At 43.1% G+C, this 23,747-nt stretch overlaps 1 protein-coding gene across 4 annotated transcripts in view; it reads left to right on the top strand.

Annotated features, from left to right (window-relative positions):
• Positions 1-1,549: 1,549 nt before the first annotated feature.
• Positions 1,550-23,747, top strand: part of RUBCNL (rubicon like autophagy enhancer) — a 39,954-nt gene continuing 17,756 nt past the window's right edge. Inside the window, exons 1-5 of one of the 4 annotated variants that reach the window (XM_050948366.1) lie at positions 1,550-1,641; positions 5,291-5,596; positions 8,568-8,679; positions 10,313-10,433; positions 18,490-19,176. In XM_050948366.1, the coding sequence (XP_050804323.1) occupies positions 8,608-8,679; positions 10,313-10,433; positions 18,490-19,176 (880 nt within the window). In that variant the 5' untranslated portion in view covers positions 1,550-1,641; positions 5,291-5,596; positions 8,568-8,607. Of the gene's footprint in view, positions 1,642-3,087; positions 3,507-5,290; positions 5,597-8,468; positions 8,489-8,567; positions 8,680-10,312; positions 10,434-18,489; positions 19,177-23,747 lie in introns of those variants that run through there. The other 3 variants (XM_050948359.1, XM_050948368.1, XM_050948369.1) reach the window with 3 other exon arrangements.

The following is a 23,747-nucleotide window of genomic DNA, read 5'->3' as shown; positions in this document are numbered from 1 at the left end:
TCTGAGTGTAGCCTTCATTGATTTGAGATCTACCATACCATTCTCTCCCTAGAAAGGAAAACCTATAATGGCAGCAGGCCATAAGAGAGACCCAGTTTGGGAATAAGAACCATTCAATAAATATGTTTGCTGATGATATTTTAAAGAAAGTCACACCAGTGAACTGGTGGAAGTCACTTAAGCACTTGGATTCAGAGACTGTTGAAGTGATAATCTCACTTTTAACAGCAGTAGCTTCTTCTGCCGGTGTAGAAAGAATATTTTCATAGAATCATAGGTTGGAATCATATAAGGGTTGGAAGGGACCTCAGGAGATCATCTAGTCCAACCCCCTGCTCAAAGCAGGACCAATCCTCAGCTAATTCATTTCACACTAAGAAATCATTTGGGACCTGAAAAAGAAGGAAAGCTTGTTTTTCTTTTCCAGATTATGAACAATCAGGAAAATTAAGGTGAAGACGACTGAGTTAGCTGCAGAAGCCAATATTTTAAGTTTCTCATGTTGACCTGGCTGAATTTAATTATTGATTTTTTAAATATTTCATTTAACTATTTTAGTTAAACAATTTTAACAAAAACAAACCTGATTTTAAAAAACTTGAATGTTTAACTAAATTCAAAAATTCATATGCTTGTTTTGTTAAAATATTATGTTTGCTGTTGAAGAAAAAAATCCAGAATACATAACATTGTTTTAGTTAAATAAAACAATGTAAATATCTGTCTGGTAATGTTCTCCTCCTAATACAGCATGACAAGAAAATCCTCCAAATATTAATGATTAACCTATTGAACTGGAGATAGTTCCCCTACCAATGACTTCATAAATATCTGCTTCAATTACCTTTGGTAAATGAAATAACCAATCATTAGTTTTACAGCTATATCAGAAAATGAATCTGAAAAGTTTTCAAAATAAATTACTTAAAAATGAAACCTACATCTATCTCCCAGTTGTGAAGACTATGTATTCAGGTTATAACAACTAACAAGAATGTATTTTTATGTCGACATCCATGAGGGAACTGAGTCTAGTGATTTAAATCAAGTTCACCCTGCCTAAAACTTTGAAGTATGTTTCAGGATTGATGCCCCAGTTGCCTGGCTGGGTAAGAACACTGTGTGTGTTACAACAGGAGCCCTGCGGCCCCGCAGTCAGTGACATTGCCGCCATGCCCCCAGCCCCCCAGTCTGTGAGCGGGGACAGGGAAGGCTCCCTGGGCGTGGGATTTCCTCTCACGCTGTTGGCTGGGTGTGCGCCCGCTCGGACTGGGACAGCCCCTGCCCTGTTCCCACCCCCTCGGGAGCGGGAGCGGGAGCGGGAGGTCAGGGCAGGTGGCAGGAAGAAGACCGGGCTAGGGCTGGAAACTGCAACCAGCGTCTTTCGCTTCCCGCCCGCCGCCGCAGCTAGTAGTTGTAACCCCGCCGGGCAGCGACGCGAGCCCGCCCTGCGCCAGCCCCAGAGCCGCCGCCGCCGCCACAGCCCGAGCAGGGCGCTCGCTGGGCTCCTGCTCCTACTGGGCAGGCGGCCCCGCAACCGGGGCGGCGCCAACAATCACCAGCCTGAGCGCGGGGCGGAACGGCGCAGGCAGCTGCTGGTCGTCGCGCGAGGGAGGCGCCCTGCGCCCTCCAGCCTCAGGGGTAAGGGGCAGAGCGGGGGGGAGCACGGCAATGGGGCGCTGCTGATCCTGCAGACGAGGGGACCGGGGCTTGCTGTTGTGGAGGGAGTGTGTGACTGGGGACATGTAAAGGGGCTTTGGTTAATGCTGGAGGGGGCGCTGGTTAATGGGAGGCTGGGGGGGGCAGGTGGAGGGGGCGCTGGTTGCTGGAGGGGGCTCTGGTTAATGGGAGGCAGGTGGGGGGGTGCTGATTAATGGGAGGGTGGGGAACAGGGGGAGGCGGCGCTGGTTATTACCGCGCTGTGAGGATGGAGATGCGGGCTGTGAGTGGAAGGTGTGGCGAGCGTTGCAGAGCGCTTGTGGCATGAGGCCACCGGCCCTGCAGCTGCAGTTCCCCGGGCTGCTGGGGGTGCGCATGGAGGGACACGGGAAGAGGCGGGCTGCTCCTAGGGTTAGGTTTTGAAATGATCCAGCCGCATCCCCTGTTGCAGAAAGCGAAAACAGTGACTGTTGGAGGGGAGCGGCGCTGACTCGCTCTTTCGGCTCCATCCCGAGTGTGCGAGATATGGCTGGGACTGGGAACATTAAGGGCCGCGCTGGCTTCCAAGCCTCTTTCTGTCCTTGTCAGCCTAACCTGGTGCTTGCCCCAAGCCCGCGATTTCCTACTGCCAGTACTGATGAAAACCTGTTCTGACCTGAATCGGGGCCGGGGCTCTTTCTGCACTGGCTGGGCTGGACAAGGGAGGGCTTAAGATAAACAGTTACAGCCACATTGTCATTCAGATGTTACATAGAGTGACTCCCCTGGTATACTTGTAAATAGATTGCATCAGCTAATAAGTAGTCAGGAGTGGATGCTGGGAGAATCCCTCATAAGAAACATGCAATATTTGTGCGAGACTAAACCTGTTCTTGTTAAAACACAAACTACCCTCCCACCAACCAGACTTCCAAAGGATATACCTGAGGTAGCTCTAACTGCAAACAGTATTAGTGTTAACTGAATCAGAAGTGTTACAGGAACACTAAGGGTAAAATTTAATTTTGTTTTCTCTGTAATTATTTTTTACTTTAGCTTGTAAGTATTTTTATAACTTTCTTGCAGGAGACTGCATGTTTTCAGCTGTTTAGAGTTTGAATATCTTTTGGTAGTAAGATGCACAGGAATTTATTTAATGCTTTTATGTGGCTTTCCCCCTAACTTACTATGTTTTATGCAAAGTTAGTGGCTTTCTCTGGAGGCATAATAGGCCTACTCAATATTCCATATCTCTAGAATCAGTTAATGTTAACTCAATGCTTGGGGGAAAAAAATACAAGTGGCAAGTAGGAAACTTTACCAGTCAAATGTGTTTGTGGGCTTGAGGTGTCAATTTCTGAAGAATTTAACACTCCCCCCCCATTTATTTTATTTTTGCCTTTTTGGTTGCAAAGAATGTGAATGGGTCTGGGGCTGTCTTCCTAAGTCTGCAGACATTTCCAGTCTTACTGTTGGCTGTTGCTTTCCTAAGGACAGCAAAGACAAACTGGCCTAATTTGATCAGTTTTAAGTGCTGTTGCTCAGAATCTTTTGACAGTAGTGAAACCATCAAGAATCACATCAGTCTCACTCTGCTGCTGCTTGGGAAATTATGAAGTGTAGCAGAGTCAAGCTCTGAGGGTGTATCCACACTACAAAAAAGGATGTGTTTAATACATGCTAGTAGCTAACACATGTTAAGTCCTAGTGTAGACAAGGCAGTTGTAGTTTTAAAATGTTTTAGCTGGTTGACGTAACCACATTTTCCCTAGCATAGACAAAGCCTGCTTTTATTCACAGGAAAATGAGGGTGAGGTACAAGCAGTTGGAACTACACACTCTAAAGCCCTGTTTTGACAGGCAAAAATGTGCATTTTCACTCGTTTGCTTAACATAATTGAAAGCCCTCTTTGTTACTAGTTCAGTTGCACCATTAACATGCTTGATGCCCTCTTAGCTGCCCTGTTGTTGCCAAAGGTGTGTGTGTGGTGGAGGGGAGGGAAGGTTTAGGCTAGAATATAGAACAGGAGTCAGCAACCTCTGGCACGCAGCTCGCCAGGGTAAGTGTCCTGGTGGGCTAGGCCAGTTTGTTTACCTGCCGCATTGGCTGGTTCGGCCGACCACAGCTCCCATTGGCCGCGGTTCGCTGTCCCAGGACAATGGGGGCGGCAGGAAGCAGTGCGGGCCGAGGGATGTGCTGGCTGCGGCTTCCCGCCACCCCTATTGGCCTGGGACGGCGAACCGTGGCCAGTGGGAGCCACAATCTGCTGAACCTGCCGACGTGGCAAGTAAACAAACTGACCCAGCCCACCAGGGTGCTTACCCTGGCGAGCCGCATGCCAGAGGTTGCCAACCCCTGATATAGAAGCTAACACTGCTTCCACGTGTTAGCTTGCATCTTAACCAGGGTTAAGAGGGCTTTCAATTGAGTTGAACTAACAAGATTGAAAAAAACATGCCTTCTTTTTTTTCTCTGAGAGACAAGGTGGGTGAGGTAATATCTTTTATTGGACCAACTTCTGATCAGGTCTGGGAGTATCACAGCTAAGCACAAAGTTTGTTTACCATAAATAGTTAACGCATATTCTAAGGGATCATTCAAGGTGAAATGGCCCATTAACATCCTGGCAGTCACAGGACAAAAAAGAGGGGCGGGTGGGTTACAGAATGTTGTAAAGAGACACAAATCTAGTATCTTTATTAAAACTGATTTTTTGACGGTGGTGTGCAGGTATCCATTGAGGATGTGGGCTGACAGATCCGGTATGGAGTGGTCGTTTTGTGAAAACTGTTTTTCCACTGGTAATATGGTGTTTTTGTCTTTTATCATTTTTTCTGTGTGAATTCATTCAACAGGATAGTGATTGTCTGGCTTCATCCAATAGTTATCCAGTAGTTATTGGGGCATTTAGAGCACTGGATGAAGTATACCACATATTGTGATAGGCATGTGTAGGACCTGTGGATCTTGAAAGATGTATTGTGTGTGGTAATGATCATTATAGCAATGGAGATATGGCTACAGGTTTTGCATCTGTTGTTATGCCAGCGTCAGGTGCCACTTTGAGTTGGTGGGTCTGTGTCTGTAGAGAGCTCGCTCTTGGTGATGAAACTGGAGGATTGTTTGAAGGCAAAGAGAGAGGGTTCAGTCCGGAAGAGGGGCCCCACCCTCTCCTCTGAAGTGCCGCAGGAAACAGCGGCAACTGATTGAGCTGCCATCAAGTGGCAGCAGCTCAATCACTGCCACTGTCTTCGGCGGCACTCTTTCGAATCAGGCCTTGCATGTCCTAAAGCTGGCCCTGGATATGATCTATTTCTCTAGTGGAGTGTCCTTATTTGGTGAAGGCAGTTTTAAGTGTGTTTAGGTTTGTGTCCCAGAGGTTCTCCTCAAAACATATTCTGTGGTAGCTGAGTGCCTGTCTGTAGATAAGATTTCTTGGTGCATTTGGGTGGTTACTGGATCTGTGAAGATAAATGTGGTTATCTGTGAGTTTCTTGTATATAGTTGTCTGTAGGGTTCTATTGCTGAAGCTGATTGTGGTGTCTAGGAGATTGATGCTGGTTCGGGAATGTTCTAGAGGGAGTTTGATGGATGGGTGGTGTATATTGAAGTTGTAGTGGAAATCTGAGTGAGTTTGTATCATCTTTACAGAGGATGAAAATATCATTGATATGTCACAGCTATGTCACTGGATTTCTGGTATACTTGTCCAGCAATTCTTCCTCAAGATGGCCCTGTCAGATGGGACTAGGGCGACCAGACAGCAAATGTGAAAAATCGGGACGGGGTGGGGGTTAATAGGAGCCTATATAAGAAACAGACCCAAAAATCGGGACTGTCCCTATAAAATTGGGACATCTGGTCACCCTAAATGGGACCTAGTGGGAAGTAGAGGATGAGAAACCTGTTTACTTCCAAGAGCTGGGATTTCAAGCTTCATTCACCTGTTAGCTAAAGGTGGATACAAAAAATGGGGTCCTCTTCCTGAGAGAATCCCAGAACCACCAAGGCAAATATTGGGTAGGGTTTCTCCAGGGCATTGCTTCTGCCCCTTGTGTAGGCGGGGTTCCCTCATCTTTCATATCAGCCTCTGCCTAGTATGTGTTTCTGGTAAAATGTGATATGCTGGTTAAACCAGTTGTGAGTAATGTTTCAGCAATTACTTTGATCAATACGTTATAACTAAAATGTTTAACAGAAGAAAAAAATAAGCCTCTTCCAAAATTATGCTTAAAGAGCTGCTCTCTGCTCCTCATTTTAGGTGCTCAGATTCCATGGCGATGAGTGCAGCATAAACGGCAAGGTTCCTGGGAAAACTTGGGAAATTTTTTTTCCAAATATTACATTTACAAACAGATATGCAGAAAACTGTCTATGCAGATCTGTCTTCTTTAGATAACTGAAAGTGTAAGAAAAAATACTCACTTTCTTTTTAGCCAGTTTCCCCCCCGCCCCAATGAAATTCAGTAAAATAGCTATTTTCACATTGAAAGCATGTTCGCTGCAAAGCTGCTTTCAATTCAAAATGGATCTTGTTCTATGTGATAATATATATATATTTAATGTGGCGGTTAGTTTTTAGTGAAAGTAATTCACAAAAAAAGTAAGGACCCAATTCTGCTACTCTTATTCATGAATAGTACCTTCCTTTGATAAGTAGTCCTACTGACTTAATTTGACTACTCATAGAAGTAAAGTATTCAGCATGAGACACATTGTAGAATTGGGCCCTGAGTAAATTTTCACATACATAATGATATTTAAGAATTCCTTACTTGAGTATCTTTCCATTTTATTATAAATGTTTCATACACATCTATAGTAGGCTCATTATTTGCATGAACAAACGTTGGACTATACATGCTGCTATGTAAGCAGATGTGACTACTGAAGTAGCACCTGCTTTATACCAGGGCTGAACCTGGTCTAATCTGCTTTATAAAGATGAACAGTGATCCTTATCAGAAGATACTTACGTATATATCAGAGGATATTTCTGCAACAGCATTTTCTTAAGTTAGCATTTTTAGGGCCCTGATCCTGCAAATACTTATGCACATTTAATTATATGTATTTGAATAGTTATTTGAAGCCAGTGGGTAAAGGTATGCATTTTTATAAGCATCACTGCCCTAGATTTGTAATCTCAAGTCTTGAAACTGTTTGAATTTATTTGTAAAAGACAGCACACATCTGTGGTACTGTACAAATATTAATAAATACTGGAGCATAGAGTTGGACTTCGGTAGCAGTTGATCTGGTTTAATTCAGTCTTCACCAGTGTTTCTAAAACTAATATTTTTACTTTGTATTCTATTGTATGTAAAGTAAAGATTATATTATCCTGTTTAAATATAAAACAAACAAGCTTTTGAATTTACACAAAGCTCTTCTTCAGGTCTGGGAAAGAAGACCTGAAGAAGACTTCTGTAAGCCTGAAAGCTTGTCTCTCTCACAAACAGAAGTTGATGCAATAAAAGATACTACCTCACCTATTTTGTCTCTCTAATAATTTATTTAAAACATTTTTGTTGGAACATTATCTGTCTATCATCTAATGGCTTCTTGTAAGGTTGGTCAGTTTCACTTAAAGGGCTACATAATACTGTGGAATACATATGTGAGTGGCAGAATTAGATTTTTATTTTTTAGATGGATAATATTGATGTTTACTTTTAAGCATTTGTTTTTATTGATTTTATGTTTTCACAGTTGTGGGAAATTGGTGAGGAGTCAGACAATAATTATTTCCCGAGAGTAGACATTGAGATTCAGAAAGTTAAAGCTTTGTAACCATTAAAGCACAAATTGTGGACCTCATGTCAAAATATGCAAAGTAAATATTCTTAAATAAAACTCTAATAAATTCTTAAGCAGCATTTTTCTTATTTTTCCTATCTGTAAATTCTGATTATCATTGATGGAAATAATTGTGTCAGTTTGTGTGTACATGGTAAAATTGACATTTTCTAACAAAAATCTAATGCTTCCAAGCCATACATATTTATATATAATATAAAGTTTGTTCTTTTTTTACAAAAAAGATCATTATCATGCCACAGCCTTATTTTTTTAAACAGACCCTCATTGGTTGTACTAGGGTGTTCCAAGTTCAATAGATATGACACAATAGTGCCCTAAGGCTTTGTCCACAACAGATTTTTTTCCTAAAAATTTTCCACTGTTGTAACATCGATGCTGTCCACATGTGATAGTAGACAAAGCTGAATTAAGGCAGTCTAGCCCTTTGAGCACATTCCACATGGGTATGGAAGTAAGTTTCAGCATTAAGATGAGGGGGGCTATTCAGACCACTTGGAGCTATTGTTTTAGCTGTTTGCAGACATTAATTACACCAGGTCACATTTTCAAGCTTTTCTTTGCTATCAGGAGGACTAGAAACATTTTTCTAATGTGAAAACGGGGACTGATCTCTTCAGTGGACTCTAGGAGACAGGACCCTGTAATGCCTATTCCTTAATCCAGTCCTGGTACTAGCTGGGCGTTCTACTGTAGTTTGGTGGACAGTATATTAACAGTTGCATGGTATATCTGTTCTGAACTGCAGTTTATCTTATGTATGAATACTGTGAGTGCAGATGGGGAAAAGATAGCGAAAACTGTTAAATCTTAAAGAAGCACAAAATCTTATTTACAGATATCCTGGGCAAAAAAGCAAGAGTTGAAATACACAACAAGCAGTTGTTTCTAGAATAATAGATGTTAGAGAGAGAGAGAGACTAGCTGTTCCAATATGTTTTTTTTCTATCTCTTAGCCCAGGCAGGTTCTAGATTGTGCTTGGTAGTAATTGGGAAGGTTAGAAACTGCACAACAGTCAAGCTTTAACAGTACGTAAAGATTTGTCTGAATTTAAAGACTGCAAAACAAAATGAAAGCATGATTAATTTAGTTATCACCTTTTCTCAGTTGCTTCTAGGTAATTTAAAAAAATGAAGATTTTTCCATCATGTCTGTCCGCACAGGATCACTAATGAGCTACAGTAGAACACAGGCCTTCAAACAGTTAAGTGCTCAAGAGGTAAAGCAACATGTTCTTGGTTCCTTTTTTTTATTAACTGGAAATCCTCTTATGTTATTGCTTTTCATTTAATTTAGATGCAGTAGATGCTATATCCTTAAACTGCTGTTGGTTTCATGATGAACTTGGACTTTAAGCCCAACACAAATTGAAAACCAAATGTATTATTTATTTTATGAAAAACTAAAATTGGTTGTGACTAGTTAGTTTTGATTACACCTGTGCATTGTATACCTCTGTTAGGTTTGGACAATGATTTCAGATAACTCATTTAAGACTTTACAGTAAAATTGTATCTAACTAAAATATTTGTTTGATAATTAAACATATCTAAGAGAGTTTCTCTTTTCAAGCTTTTTCCAAAGCCTGAAATATTGTCTCATTTAAGTGGGAGTTGTTTTGAAAGTAATTAAAATATCTTATCTAAGTTCTGAGTCTAGTAAACTGCTACTGATAAGATCTAACAGGCAGCATCTTAGAGTAAAAATATATTCAGTGTAAATGTTATAGTTGTAGAACACTTGCAGTAAGGTGTGGTGTTGACGTGTGTGATAATTAGGGCATTAGTGTCCTAAAAGGCAGCACTTCTTTATTGCATAACTGATTAACAATGAGTACTCAAAAATAAGTTTTAATCAAATGAACTGGTTGCTAAATATTTATGTTCCTATAAGAAATGTTGGTCTTGATAGTGCTGGTTTTTAGTGTGTGTGTGTGTGTATATGTATGTATGTATGTATTAAATATGACAAGTTTGGAAATGTCAGTTTTTAAAAATGAATCTTGTGAAAAAGGGTCTAAAGCAAATCCAGTGTTTAATGGAGTATTTCCCTAACGCTTTAGGTTATTGAATTCTAACTATGTCAAACATACAATAATATATGCTTGTCCCCAGTAACTATTCTCCAGCTAAAATGAAAACACTTCAGTTTTGATTTGGATACCTATTCCTTCCCAGATTCCAAAGGCGCTTTGCTCTGATCTTTAAACTAACGGGACTGTTGTCTGCTGTCAGGCTCTGGTGCAGCTTGTTTAGTTTAAAAACAGTATGTATCTAAGCAGCTTCTCCCTTCCAGCTATTAGTTTACAAGAATTACAGTTCCTCTTTCTTTTCTTAACACTTTCAGTGTTATGCCAGTGTGTTTAAACATCTTAATTCAACACAAACTAAGGACCTATTCCTGTAAATGGCACATGCTTAACTTTACCACGAGTAGTTACATTGAAATAAATAATATTCATGGTAGTAGAATTAGGATGTGCATAAGTGTCAGCAGGATTGGGACCTAAAAAAACAGGATTTCTTCCTCTTCCCCTTATATATTTTGCTTCCCCCACCCCCGAACGTATTTTAGTAACTTTTTCTCAAAAATAACTAAAAATAAAATAGTTGTACTGGCCATTACATTTCTGAAGCATATAACTTTCTGTTGCCAGTCCTGAACTGTTATATTGTTGTGACCTAAACAATGGAAATGCAACAATATTACAGAGATTAGAGCATTTTTGTAACACAGGTTTGACTAAACTCTGTCTTTCTCTGCAGTGCTTAATAAAACATTGTGCAGTGTTCTCCTGAGAGAACTCCATAATCCAATTGTCTTTTTTAATTTGTTTTGTTTTTTTGTCTTAGTTGACCAAGCAAAGCAATAAGGTAACTGTCTCCGAGTCAGTGTATTCATCGAATGCTACAGTGTTTGCTCCAGCAAGGATTAGCTGTCTTGCTCAGACACCTCAAATTTCAGATCTCTCAGGTATGACTTTTATAATCGATTTTCTAAATTATAGTCTTAATTGTTGATTGCATGGCATGATAGTCAGCCTGTTAATAGAAATGGTAGAGATTTGTATAGTTCTTTAATTACCGAGAGCTAACTGACTGAAATCGAAAATTTATTTGTTGGCTGTTGAGATGAGTCAGTAAAAAAGTGTCTCCTTCACTCTGCCTCACTTCCTTGCCTTGAGAAGAACCTGCCATCCATTCTGGTCAGAATAGCAATCTGAGTGGTCAAAAGCTAAAATGAATGCTTCTTCCCATGAATAATCTGAATGGTATTTGAAAATAAAGACTTTGCCCTTACTCATGCAAATAATAATAATTTTGTTGACTTCAACAGGCTACTAGCTTGAATACAATTTGCAAGATGAAGCCATTAGTAGGAATATATTAGTTTAAGATCAAATTTTGAAATTACAAGTAACACTTCTGATGTTGGCAACATAGGAGCCCAGAGTAAAGATGAAAGTTTATGATAGTGGGTTAACCAGTCTTGGATTTTAGCCAGTGCTGACCCAGAATAAAACCCAACCATTGGAAACACTCAAATTTTGAGGCAACAATCACATTACTTCTACTTGGACAGTCCCATTGTTCACTTAAGCTTTGATTTAAATGATGTGATGGAAAGCTGGAGAAATCAGAAGAGAACGTTGAAAGCCTCAGAAGGAAAGATAATCTCTTTGACATTATTACTTTAGTGCCTAGGAGTCCTACTTATGGGACTCCATTGTACCAGGCACTGTAAAAACACAGAGTGAAAAGACAGTCTTTACCTAAAGAGTTTACAGTCTAAGTATAAGACAAGAAACATCTGATGGATATAGACAGATGGGAGTAGAAAGAAACCATGAGACAACATTGGTCAGTATAATAGGTAGTGATACCAGTGCCTAACTGTTTTTTTGTAGGCATCCTGGCTACGAGTTTTGAGGCGGTAGCTTTGCACATGTTTAAGGGGAGCTCCTCCCAAGCATGAGTGGCAGCATGGGAGAAAGCACAAAAGTTCTTGTTTGAAACTTTAACAAGTGGATTATAGAAGCTGACATTGTGGGCCGATTGGATGTAGGAATCAGTATGGTTGGAAAATAACTGCTTGGAAAACTGTCCCCAGAGAGTAGTTATCAGTGGTTCACAGTCATGCTGGAGGGGCATAACAAGTGGCGCCCCGCAGGGATCAGTTCTGGGTCCGATTCTGTTCAATATCTTCATCAACGATTTAGATAATGTCTTAGAGAGTACACTTATAAACTTTGCAGACAGTACCAAGCTGGGAGGGGTTGCAAATGCTTTGGAGGATAGGACTAAAAATCAAAATGATCTGGACAAACTGGAGAAATGGTCTGAAGTAAATAGGATGAAATTCAATAAGGACAAATTCAAAGTACTCCACTTAGGAAAAAACAATCAGTTGCACACATGCAAAATGGGAAATGACTGCCTAGGAAGGAGAACTGCAGAAAGGGATCTGGGGGTCATAGTGGATCACAAGGTAAATATGAGTCAACAATGTAACACTGGTGCAAAAAAAGCAAACATCATTCTGGGAGGTATTAGCAGGAGTGTTATAAGCAAGACATGAGAAATAATTCTTCTGTTCTACTCCATACTGATTACGGCTCAACTGCAGTATTGTGTCCAATTCTGGGTGCTACATTTCAGGAAAGATGTGGACAAATTGGAGAAAGTCCAGAGAAGAGCAACAAAAATGATTAAAGGTCTAGAAAATATGACCTACATATGAGGGAACATTGAAAAAATTCCATTTGTTTAGTCTGGAAAAGAGAAGACTGAGAGGGGACATGATAAGTTTTCAAGTACATAAAAGGTTGCTACAAGGAGGAGGAAGAAAAAATGTTCTTCTTAACCTCTAAGGATAGGACAAGAAGCAGTGGGCTTAAATTGCATCATGGCAAGTTTAGGTTGGACATTAGGAAAAACTTCATAACTGTCAGGGTAGTTAAGCACTGGAATAAATTGCCTAGGGAGGTTGTGGAATCTCCATCATTGGAAATTTTTAAGAGCAGGTTGGACACACACCTGTCAGAGATGGTCTAGCTAATATTTAGTCCTGCCATGAGTGCAGGGGACTGGACTAGATGACCTCTTGAGGTCCCTTCCAGTTCTATGATTTTATGTCAATAGTAAATGAGAGATGATAGGTAGGAGGAAGTGTAGACCGTGAAGGGTCTTGAAAGTGAAGACAAGCAGTTCATGCCTGCAGTGGAGAAGGAGGTGCCAGTGGAGGGATAATATGGTCAAAACGACTGGTTAGGAGAATGATCTGTGTGGCAGCATTCTAAATGGATATGAGTGGGGCAAGGTTGCATTTCTCAAGGACAGAGAGAAGAATGTTGCAGTAACTGAGTCGTGAGATAAGAGCTTGGATGAAAATTTTAGCTGTATGGATGGATAGGAAAAAGCTTATTTTAAGAGATATTACACAGAAAAAATCTGAACGATTTAAACATAGCCTGGATGTGAGGACCTAGAGAGAAGTCCAAGTCACAGATGATAACCAGGCCTAAATGACAGGTGGAATGATGGTCTTGTCCATAGCAATCAAGAAAGTGCAAGAGGATGGTTGGGGGTGGGGGTGAGACGATTAAGAACTCTGTTTTAGTCATGTTTCAGAGGGGGAGCCATGTTAGTCTGGATCCGTAAAAGCAGCAAAGAATCCTGTGGCACCTTATAGACTAACAGACGTATTGTAGCATGAGCTTTCATGGGTGCCATGTTGAGTTTCAGCTGACTGTTAGACATCCATGAAGAGATGTCAGAGAGACAGCCTGAGATTTTAGTTTGGATAGAAGGAGGCAAGTCTGGATTAGAGAGGTTGAACTGTGAGTCATTAACATCAAGATGATAGTTGAATTCGTGTTGGCAGATGAGATGACCCAGAGAGAAAGGAGAATAGAAGAGGACTAAGGACAGGACCCTGGGAGACTCCAATGGAAAGTTGGAAGGGAGGATGAGGCAGAGCCTCCAAAGGACGCATTGAAAGAGTGATTAGAGGGGTAAGAGGAGAAGATGGAGTCAAATGAGGAAAATGTTTTAACAACAACATGGCTGGCTATCTTGAAGGCTACTGACCAGGAGTGGATTTACCATGAAACAAACTGTGCAGTGGCATAGGGTCCCAACAGCAGGGGACCCCCAAAATGCAGGACAAATATCTGACAACCTGCCCCTGAGTCCCGGCTGCCGATGCAGTGGGCTCAGGCAGACAGGCTGCCTGCATGCTGTGGCTGGTGGCCCCACGCCACTCCTGGAAGTGGCTGGCTGCTGGCACATATCTGCGCACCCTTGGTGGGGGGAGGAGGCGGCTCTGTGTGCTGCCCCAGCCCAGGCAGAGCTTGGAGACCCACTGCCCCACTTCACCTAAGGGGCACACAGAGACTTGCCAGCAGCAGAGCTAAAGTGGCTCTCTGCCCACTCTGAGTCCTTCCCTCCATGCTGCTTCCCGGAAGCAGCCAGCACGGCCCTTGGAGTGTGTGTGTGTGTGTGTGTGTGTGTGTGTCTGTGTGCTGCCCCCACCCTGAACGCTGACTCCAGAGCATCTGGGAACTATGGCCAATGGGAGCTGCAGGGGCGGTGCCTGTGGTTAAGAGCCGCTGCCAGAGGGGTGTGTGTGCCAGTTGCGTTGGGAGCCATGCCGCCCGAGGTAAGCGCTGCCCCCCTGCCCCAGCCCAGAGCCTGCACCCCTCCTCCCAGCCCAGAGCCCACATTAAGCACCCAAACTTCCTCCCAGTGCCCGCCCCCTCTGCCCCTCCTCCTGCACCCCAACGCCCTGCCCCAATGAGGAGGAGGATGAAGAAAAAAAGAATGAAAAACATCGGAGGGTGGGGAGAGATGAGAGAGAATGTTATTTTTTTCTTGGCTGTGCCCCGAAAATGAAGCTGTGGACAGGGTTCCACTCATTCTAAAGCTGCTACTGCTACTGACAGGCCAAGGAGAATGAGGATGGAATGCTAGTACTGAGATTTGGCTAAGAAGAGGCCATTAGAGACTTTAAGAGAGGTTTCAGTGGAGTGCAGGGAGCAAAAACCAAATTTGAAGAGGTCTTGGGATGGAATTGGGGGAGAAGAACTCCAGACAGCAATTATACGGACAGCAGGTTCAATGAGTTTAGAGATGATTGGGGGAAGGGAGATGGGACAGTAGTTGAAGAGAAAAATGGAGCAAAGGGTGAGAGAGACTAAAGCATGTTTGTATTGTGAGTGGAAAGAACCAGTGAAGGTGAGAGGTGAAGGAGAAAAGTAAGGAAGGAGATGAGTGGGGGTAAGGGCTACCAGAAGATGGGATAGGGTGGGGTTACTCATGGAAGTGGAGAGAGTAGGGGAGGTGAGCAGGCAAAAACCTACATCTGTTACAGAGGAGAAGGTGGAGCGAGCTGTAGGAGGGGAAAGGGTAAGAACGTGTCATATGTAGTTAGTTTTCTCTTGGAAGAAATTGGTGCGATCCTGTATGGGGCAGGAAGTAGAGGGAGGAGGAGAAGGTTTGAGGAGTGAGTCAAAGATGTCAAAAAGGCAGCTAGTATTGTGGGTGTGGGATTCAATTAAATTGGATAAGTACAGCTGTTTACTTAGGATGATGGCAGAACTGAAGGAGGAGAGAACGAATTTACAGTGGAGGAAGTCAGCCTGGTCATTGGGATTTTCACCTGAGATGCTCCACAGCACAAAAGCAGGATTGGAGGAAGATGATGTTAGAGGGCAGGGTGACCCGAGCCAGGACTAGGGGCTGGCAGGCAGAACTTGTGATTGGAAAGAGTGGCAAAAGAGTCAAAGGTAGAGGAGAGGCTGTATTTTGAATGTTTTGTCTTATATGAAGGATGATGTGCATTTGGGGAGGGAGACATGCAAGTGCACTCTCCCCGCCCTGAGAAAACAAATCAAAGTACAGTAGAACCTCAGCGTTCCGAACATTTCGGGAATGGAGGCTGTTCATAACTCTGAAATGTTTGCAACTCTGAACAAAACGCTATGGTTGTTTCAAAAGTTTACATGTGAACATTGACTTAATACAGCTTTAAAACTTTACTATGCAGAAGAAAAATGCTGCTTTCCCTTTATTTTTTTAGTAGTTTACGTTTCACACAGTACTGTACTGTATTTGCGTTTGTGTGTGTCTCTCTCTCTGCTGCTACCAGATTGTGTTCTTCCGGTTCCAAATGAGGTGGGTGGTTAACTGGTCAGTTTGTAACTCTGGTGTTTGTAACAATGAGGTTCTACTGTACTGACCCTTTTTTTTGTTTTTGAAAGTCTTTTAGCTTTTGGTCCCTGTCTCTTTGAGTCTATGCTGCTTAAATAACAAATCACTAGCAACGTGATTTCCACAAGCAGTGGGATCAGTTCATTAATGTTTAGCAGTTTTTCAGATATACGTTAGATTTCTCTTTTTGAGACGTGCTTTTACAATATTGAGGCTGCTAGGCTGAGCAAAGTGACTGGGGATTTTCTTTTGAGTCCCTAAATTGGTAAACTCTCTTATCTAACAAACAATACCAGCACATACTGGCTCCCAGTTGAGTGGGCCTTAGTGAGATTTGTTGCCAGTTGTTTTTAGTCGAGATTCATTTCCTGACAACGTCCAAGGAGACAACTCCTGGACAAAGGTCTCCCAGACTTGCCACTTTGTTCCGCTTGTGGTTCTTGGCATTCCCTCTGGTCCTAATAAATCGCCCTTTGCTCTGGATATGAATCTTGTTGTTTGCACCTATTCTCAGACTTTCACAATCAACTTATCTGCTGTCAATGATACACATGCCCATTTCTTTGTCTTGTGAGGTCTGATAACTTATCTTGTAACATCAACCACATGACAGGGCTCTTCATTTCATGACTGATGGTAAGTTTTTCCTAAATTTCTTGATGAAGAAATGTTTGGTTCTACAAGTCCATAATTTGTAGTTACTGATTGCAGTGCATACTAATACATCATATTCATAATGTCAGACCTGCTTTTAAAAATCTTACCAAATTCTTCCCTGTTCTGTTGACCTCCAACTTTGCAGTAATTCACTTAACATTGTGAAATTTTAGCATATAGAGCTTTTGATTTTTACAGTTGTTTGCTGAGGGTCCAGACAAAAAGCTGCTGCCATTCTGAATAGTGGATTCATGGTCATTTTGGCCTTGTCTTGTCTGGGATTGAAAGGAACACATTCTAAAACTTGGTGTAGGCAGAGCAGTGTAGTCTTTAACCTGTGCTAAGCTGGCTGAGCCAGTACGGTGCCCATACTTTCAGTTGGTGTCTCCTCTGGATCCAGCAGGAGTATGAGTGAGTGCGAAGGCTGCCTGCAGTGAAAGCACCATATGCCCTTGCCTTCTGTCCCCACCAGCTAGGGTCTGGTCTGGATCCAGCAGGACTATCAGTGAGTGGGGAAATGCTTCAAGGAGGGTAATTTTTTCTATGAAAGAAAGCACATAAAAAATGGGAAGGTTCTTGTAAAAGCATTCTATAGGTATCCATTACTCCTTTTTTTAAAAAAAAAGTGAATTCTGTCATATTTTATGCTTCAAAAATAATTCCTTATGAAGATCTCAACTTGGTGCCTGTTTCTATCTATTTGTAGACTCAGTAAGTGTCTTTGTAAAAATGACGTTTGCAACTGTAAAGGATATAAACGAAAGTTTAAATTCTAAATATTACACCTTTCATTACCCTCTTTGTTTAGTGGGAATCTTTCTTGCCTGCTTGTCTACACGTATAGTGCTGCAGTGGTTGTAGTGGGAGAACTTCTCCCGTCAGCATAGGTACTCTACCTCCCCAGTAGCTGTGTTGATGGGAGAAGCCCTCCTGTCGACACAGAGCTGTCTGCACTGGGGATTAGGTTAATATAACTGCATTGACAAGGGATGTGGATATTCCATACCCCTGAGCAACATAGTTATATTGACATAAGTCTGTAGTGTAGATCAAGCCTAAGTCCTGTCGGTGAAGACTCTAGCACTTCTTTTTTTGACACAAAATATATGACTCCTTTGCCTTTTGTAGTAATCTGTATTCCTCTGTCTTGCTAAACTGTTATGTTCCATTCTTGCCTTAATGCAGGAGATAGTGTAAGGACTGGAGCAGAGTATGTTTGTGGTTTTTGTTGTTTGTTTTTCCCTGTTCAGAATTTCCTGAAGTTTTTCTTTTGAGCTCACACGTAGTTTCCAGCAATGACACTTGGGACCATATTGGGATAACCAACCACAGTTTAAATGTTTACTAATTATATATGCTTGGCCAGGGCTGGTGCAAGGAAGTTTCGTGCCCTAGGGGAAACCTTTCACCTTGCACACACCCCCACGGCAGCTACCATGCCCACCTGCCCCTTCCACCAGAGGAACCCCCAGTCCCGCGGCAGCTAACCCGCCTGCCACCCCCCCACCTGGGGAGCCCACCCGCACCCCCCCGCAGCTAACCCCACTTGGGGATCCCCCCACTGTGCGGCAGCTAACCCTGCCCGGGGAGCCCCTCCTCTGCGGCAGCTAACACCTCCCCTCCTCCGTGGCAGCTAACCCCTCCCAGGGAGCCCACCCCAGCTCACCTCCGCTCTGCCGCCTCCGCTGAACACGCTGGTGCCACTCTAATTCTCCTCCCCTCCCAGGCTTGCGGCGCCAATTGGAGGAGAATTAGAGCAGGGGCTGTGTGCCCAGCAGAGGAGGCAGAGTGGAGGTGATCAGGGCGGGGAGCAGTTCCCCTGTGCGCCTCCTCCGTTACTGCAGGTGGCCCTCTCTGTGCCCCCCCAGCTCACTTTCACTCCACCTCCTCGCCTGAGTGGGCTTTTAGGCGCACTCAACCACTAGGCGCCCTAGGCGGCCGCCTAGTTCTTGGCTAGGAATGGCTTACTTTACTGTTCATCGATCAACAATAGAAACATTTCCAGGTTTCAGGAGACAAGATCCTAACCTTCCAGTGGAGGTGGTGTTGGGGCGTTTGTTTGGATTTTTTTCCCCATTGAATGTATTCTCTACTTATGCTGTAACTAGTAACCTTTTTTTGATGACTTCCTAACCTCTTGATCCCTTACTTTTCCTAAACAGATGAGTATTCAAGGCCAGCAGTGATTGGGCATGCAGGAAATTTTAGATCTTTCCTGGACAGTTCTGCAGCCATCAAAGAAATTCTTGCATCTGTTCTAAATGCATCTGCTATTAAATCATTTTTGTTGCCAGAGAAAACGGTATTGCAGACAACTGAAGATCCAGACAGTGATATGGAACACTGGGAGGAGAGTACCGATGGTGATTCTAATGATGACAGTGACCCTGATTATACACATCACAATGTTGCTTCTACACAAATGGATGTTAGATTTATGAGGCATAAGGCATCTTGGGATAATACTCAGTGTAGTTCTTCTAAATCTTCACTGGATTCCTCATCATGCCCACTTTATCCTGGCAGAAGCCCCATCACTTCAGCTTTAAATAGCTCATCCCGTTTGGAAATGTCTCCTCTGAAATGTGATTACTTTGCCCAAGTGACATTAACTGGAGGCACTATTACATCGTTGGTGAACTCTGCTATTATGTGTTCAGAAAAAGAACTTAACTCTTCAAGTTCACCAGACCAGCCTTTGGCTTTTAAAGGAGTTTCTCCAGATTCAACAGCTAATGAGCTGTCAGCAGTATTTAGGAATTCTGAGTCTTCGGAACCCATGCCACTCTCAGATGAAGGCAGCAATGCTTTGCACCCGTGTTCACAGTCAGCGCCCTCTGATCAGCAAGGTAACTTTCATTTAATCACTTCCAAACCTTTTCCTGTTAAGACTTTTTTAGTACTAGGGGATAGACGCAAATGAAACTGGTCTCACTACGGTGATATAACTGATAACGCAAATGCTGCCACTTGAGACTTGTCCACACTTGAAATGCTACAGTGTAGACCAGAGGTGGGCAAACTCCAGCCCTTGGGACCCTCCTGCCTGCCCCATAGCTCCTGCCCTGGGAGGCTAGCCCTTGGCCCCTCCCCTACTGTTCCCCCTTCCCCACAGCCTCAGCTTGCCTCACCACTGGTGCAATGCTCTGGATGGTGGGGCTGTGAGCTCCTGGGGCGGTGTAGCTGCAGAGCCAGGGCCTGACCCGGTGCTCTGTGCTGCACAGTGGGTGTGGTTGGCTCCAGCCAGGCTGCGCGGCTGCCTGTCCTGGTGGTCTGGGCGGCGTGGCTGTAGGGGGTTGGATAGAGGGCAGGAGAGGTTGGATAGAGGGTAGGGGAGTTTGGGTCAGGTGGTCAGGGGGCGGGGATGTGGATAGGGGTCAGGGAGGTCAGAGGCGAGGAACAGGTGTGTTGAATGGGGAAAGTCAGGAAGGGAGGGGGGGATGGATGGGGTGGCGGAGGGCAGTCGGGCAGGAGTTCCAGGGGGGCAGACAGGGAACGGTGGGGTTGAATGGGGTGGCGGGGGCCCTGGAGGCTGTCAGGGGATAGGGAACAGGGGTGCTGGATGGGGCAGGAGTCCCAGAGGGGCTGTCAGGGGGTGAGAAGCAGGAGGGATCACATGGGGGTGGGGACAGGCCATGCCTGGCTGTTTGGGGAGGCACAGATTACCCTAACTGGCCCTCCATACAATTTGGAAACTGTATGCGACCCTCAGGCCGAAAGGTTTGCTGGCCCTGGTGTAGACGCTACCTACTCTGATGGGAGGGATTCTCCTGTTGCCATAGATAATCCACCTTCCCAACAGCTGGTAGCTATATCAATGGAAGAATTCTTCTGTCAACCTAGCACTGTCTACACCATGAGTTAGGTTGGCTTAATTACACCACTTGGGTGTGGATTTTTCCCACCTTTGAGCGATGTAGCTCTGGGTCAACCTAACTTTATAGTGTAATCCAGGCCTGGGAATGGGACAGAGTGAAGATGGAGGAATAACAAATTAAGAACAGCTGTTCTCTGGGGACAAACTAATCAGTGAAACTCTGAACACATGCTAGTGGATGTATCTGCTATTTTCTTGTTATAAGAATGCTAAATGATTCTAATTTAGTATTGAATCTCTCATAGAACATAAGTCATTTAATTCTAATAATGCAGATAATATAATTTAAGAGACTGCTACCTGACATTATCTTATCTCAGAATTTCCCTTATGCTAAAAGCAAATAAAGTAAATCTTGGCATTTTTTGCTTTAGCTAATGATTGAACGGTGTGCTGGAGGGGCTGCCTGGGAGACCCTTATGATGTTTGACACCAAATTGCTTGCAAGAAAGAGTGGTGATTTCTCTGACTCTGATGGGAATTAATCTCCTTTGTGGGTACTGCTGTATCATCCTATGCCACAATAGACTTATACCTTCTGCAGAATATATATATATATATATTTTGCTTTTGGAATAGACTAGATTTCACCAAAAGGCAGGTATCCTCAAAGGGATGTTATCTTTAGACTAACACCAAAAGCTCTTCTTTTGTCATCCATCTCCTTCAAATGATACAAATTTTAACACTGTGCTATATTTGCAATATACACATATTTTGTTACTAAAAGAAAACGTATTTATTCCTAAGAAAGTGCATATACTAAGTTTACTTGTTCTGGAGCATTGCCTCCTGGAATTGTTATGTTAAAGAACTTCTGTTTTATAGGAATCTATTTTCTCATCAGTTACTCCCCACTGTTCTTTGTGAGCACATAAATAGGATCAGGGAGAAGAGTTTTGCAGAAGCCCCTTGTTCTAAATACATTGCTGCTAATAAGCTTCAGTTTTTATTCGTTTAGTCATATGAATAGTACAGTCCCCCGACTGTCACCAATGGAAAATAAAGTTCTCTATTATGAAGGTGCAGGACAAGTAGTGACATTAGGGGAGATGGCATGATCTAGTCTAGTGGACAGGGCACTGAACTAGGAGTCAGACCTGGGTCTCTTTCTGTCTCTGCCACTGGCCTCCAGTGTGTGTTTGGGCAAGTTGCTTCATGCTCGTTTCCCCTCCCATCATTTGTCTGTATTGTCCTTTAGATAGTGAGCTGCTATTTGCAGCAAGGACTGTCTCTTTTGATGTGTTTGTACAGTGCCTAGCACAATGGGGCCCAATCTCAGTTAAGACATCTGTCTGCTACTCTAATACAGGTAACTAAAATGGTAACTGATTTGATTTCTACTTAAAGGAGACCTAAAGGTGGAGAGAATTGGAGGTTTGTGCTCTCTTCCCCTTCTTTGTGATTAGAAAAAAGGCTTGAACTGTAAGTCTTCTTGCTTCAGAATTTGATTTTTTTTCTGTTTTTATCTTAGAAATCTCAAGAATATCAAATCTTTTGTACTCTGTTTTGCTGAAGGTCTCCGAGGAGCCAGAAACTCTCAGTGCAGAGAGTCCTGTGGTACCGTATAGACTAACAGATGTATTGGAGCATGAGCTTTCATGTGTGAATACCCTCTTCAAAGTGGGTATTCACCCACGAAAGCTCATGCTCCAATACGTCTGTTAGTCTATAAGGTGCCACAGGACTCTTTGCTGCTTTTACAGATCCAGACTAACACAGCTACCCCTCTGATCAGTGAATCGGGTTTCCTTTCATTGGTATCTGATATCATAATTGTATTATCTCCTCAGTGGTCCAGGAAACCTAAGGTTGACAAGGTGTGAATTTCTGGTGTAAGAGTGGGAAAATCAGGCTGCCCTGGTGTCATAAATAACTGCTCCCCCACCCTCCCCAAACCCCCTCAAACAGATTTGTTTCTGTTTTTGTTACTCTAAAATCAACATTGTACATGTGACAGATTCTGTGGCTCCACCCTCAAGTACTCTAGTCTCTCATATCTGTAAATGGCTAATGTCATGTTAATTCAAAACATCTTGATCCTGCAGTGAGCTCCTTAATGGGCAGACCCCATTGCAGGATCAGGGACTTTAACAATAACTAGTTATTTGGGACATATAGTTTCATAAATACTGTGAGCAGTTGATTAATGTGGCCTGACGATTGTGGATCCAGTTATTCACAGTTGTTCACTGAACCAGCCACAACATATTTGGATCCTCTCCGGAGTAGACAAGGGAAGAAACAAACTACACTCATGTTTGTAACCAAGTACAGCTAGTCATGCAGGTTTGAATAGTTTAATCCTGGCCAAGTCTCCAAGCTGTTGCCAGGGATTGTTATGCGTTAAAGTTGCATGGAACTATCTGTCTTATTGCAAACAATGTAGGCTTTTGGCATGTCTCATGAGTCTGATGATGTTGGCTAGTGTAGTGGTCATCTGGAAAACAAATGCCAGAACGGATTGAGGGGAGAGGGGTGCTAAAGATGAAGTCGACACTCAAAAAATGTCCTTGCCTGTGTTAATATTACTGTAGATCCTAATTCCCTCCCCTCCCCGCCCATCAGGTGCTAGGGTCTTATCATTTGAGCCCTGCAAATCCATGGATCTCCATATCTGTGGATGTAGATGTGTATATATGCGGACTATTTTTGCAGATTGCGGATCAGATGCAGATACAATTTTTGTATCTATGGAGGGCTCCACCTATCATGCATAGTGGAATAGGTCTTTGTCAAATTATGACTTCTGTTTTTGCAATCTCTTCCATTCTGTGTGCTGACTACAATTTTGCATTCTGTGCTGGAAAAATGTTGTCAAGGCCAGTCTGTTGCGCTGCATTCTAGACTGGTGCCCAGCCCAGGAAAGCTGCTTCATACCTTGTTGAACGACTATAATTGAAAAGCCCCCAGATCATCAATTTTGACTGTTTTGCAACTGCACTCAATCCCATGGAATAATGAACTCTCTACTCAGACATCTGACTGGGGAAAGGGACTGGAATGTCTCAGTTTGGGCACTTGGGAAAAAAAGCATAGACCGTATTTAAGAAGGGATGTTTCTTAGTGGAACAGGGCCATTCACAACCACTTCCAAGAATATCTGGAGGGAGGGGGAGAGAGAGGGAGGGGAGGAGGGACTCTCTACCTAGCCTGAATGCTGAGCTTACCTTTGATTCTCAGAAGGATGTGATAAGATTGATTCCTACCTGAAAGCAAGCTTTGTCCCTCTCTAAAATCCACCCCCACCATTTAAATGTTGATGTGATTCCTGCTGCCCTGTCTCCCACTGCTAAGGAAAAAAACCAGGAAAATGAAAGCCTTGATGTTTAAATCCAGACAAACTGGTTTTTAATGGAATTTTCTTTTTAACTATGAAACTCTTTCTACTTATCCTGTGAAACTTCCTCTGAGGACCTCTCCAAAAATCTCTGATTAAAAAGGGCCACACTAGGGTGCCCCTGCACCCATGACTTCAGTACAGTTTAATTTGAAATGCAAATCTCTACCTTTGCTAGGTAACTGTTTAAATGAATGGTTTTT

Source organism: Gopherus flavomarginatus, chromosome 1 (genome assembly GCF_025201925.1).
Source record: "Gopherus flavomarginatus isolate rGopFla2 chromosome 1, rGopFla2.mat.asm, whole genome shotgun sequence".
NCBI classification, from domain to species: domain Eukaryota; kingdom Metazoa; phylum Chordata; order Testudines; family Testudinidae; genus Gopherus; species Gopherus flavomarginatus.
Note: the sequence above shows the minus strand (reverse complement) of the source record. Positions and strands in the feature narration are given on the sequence as shown.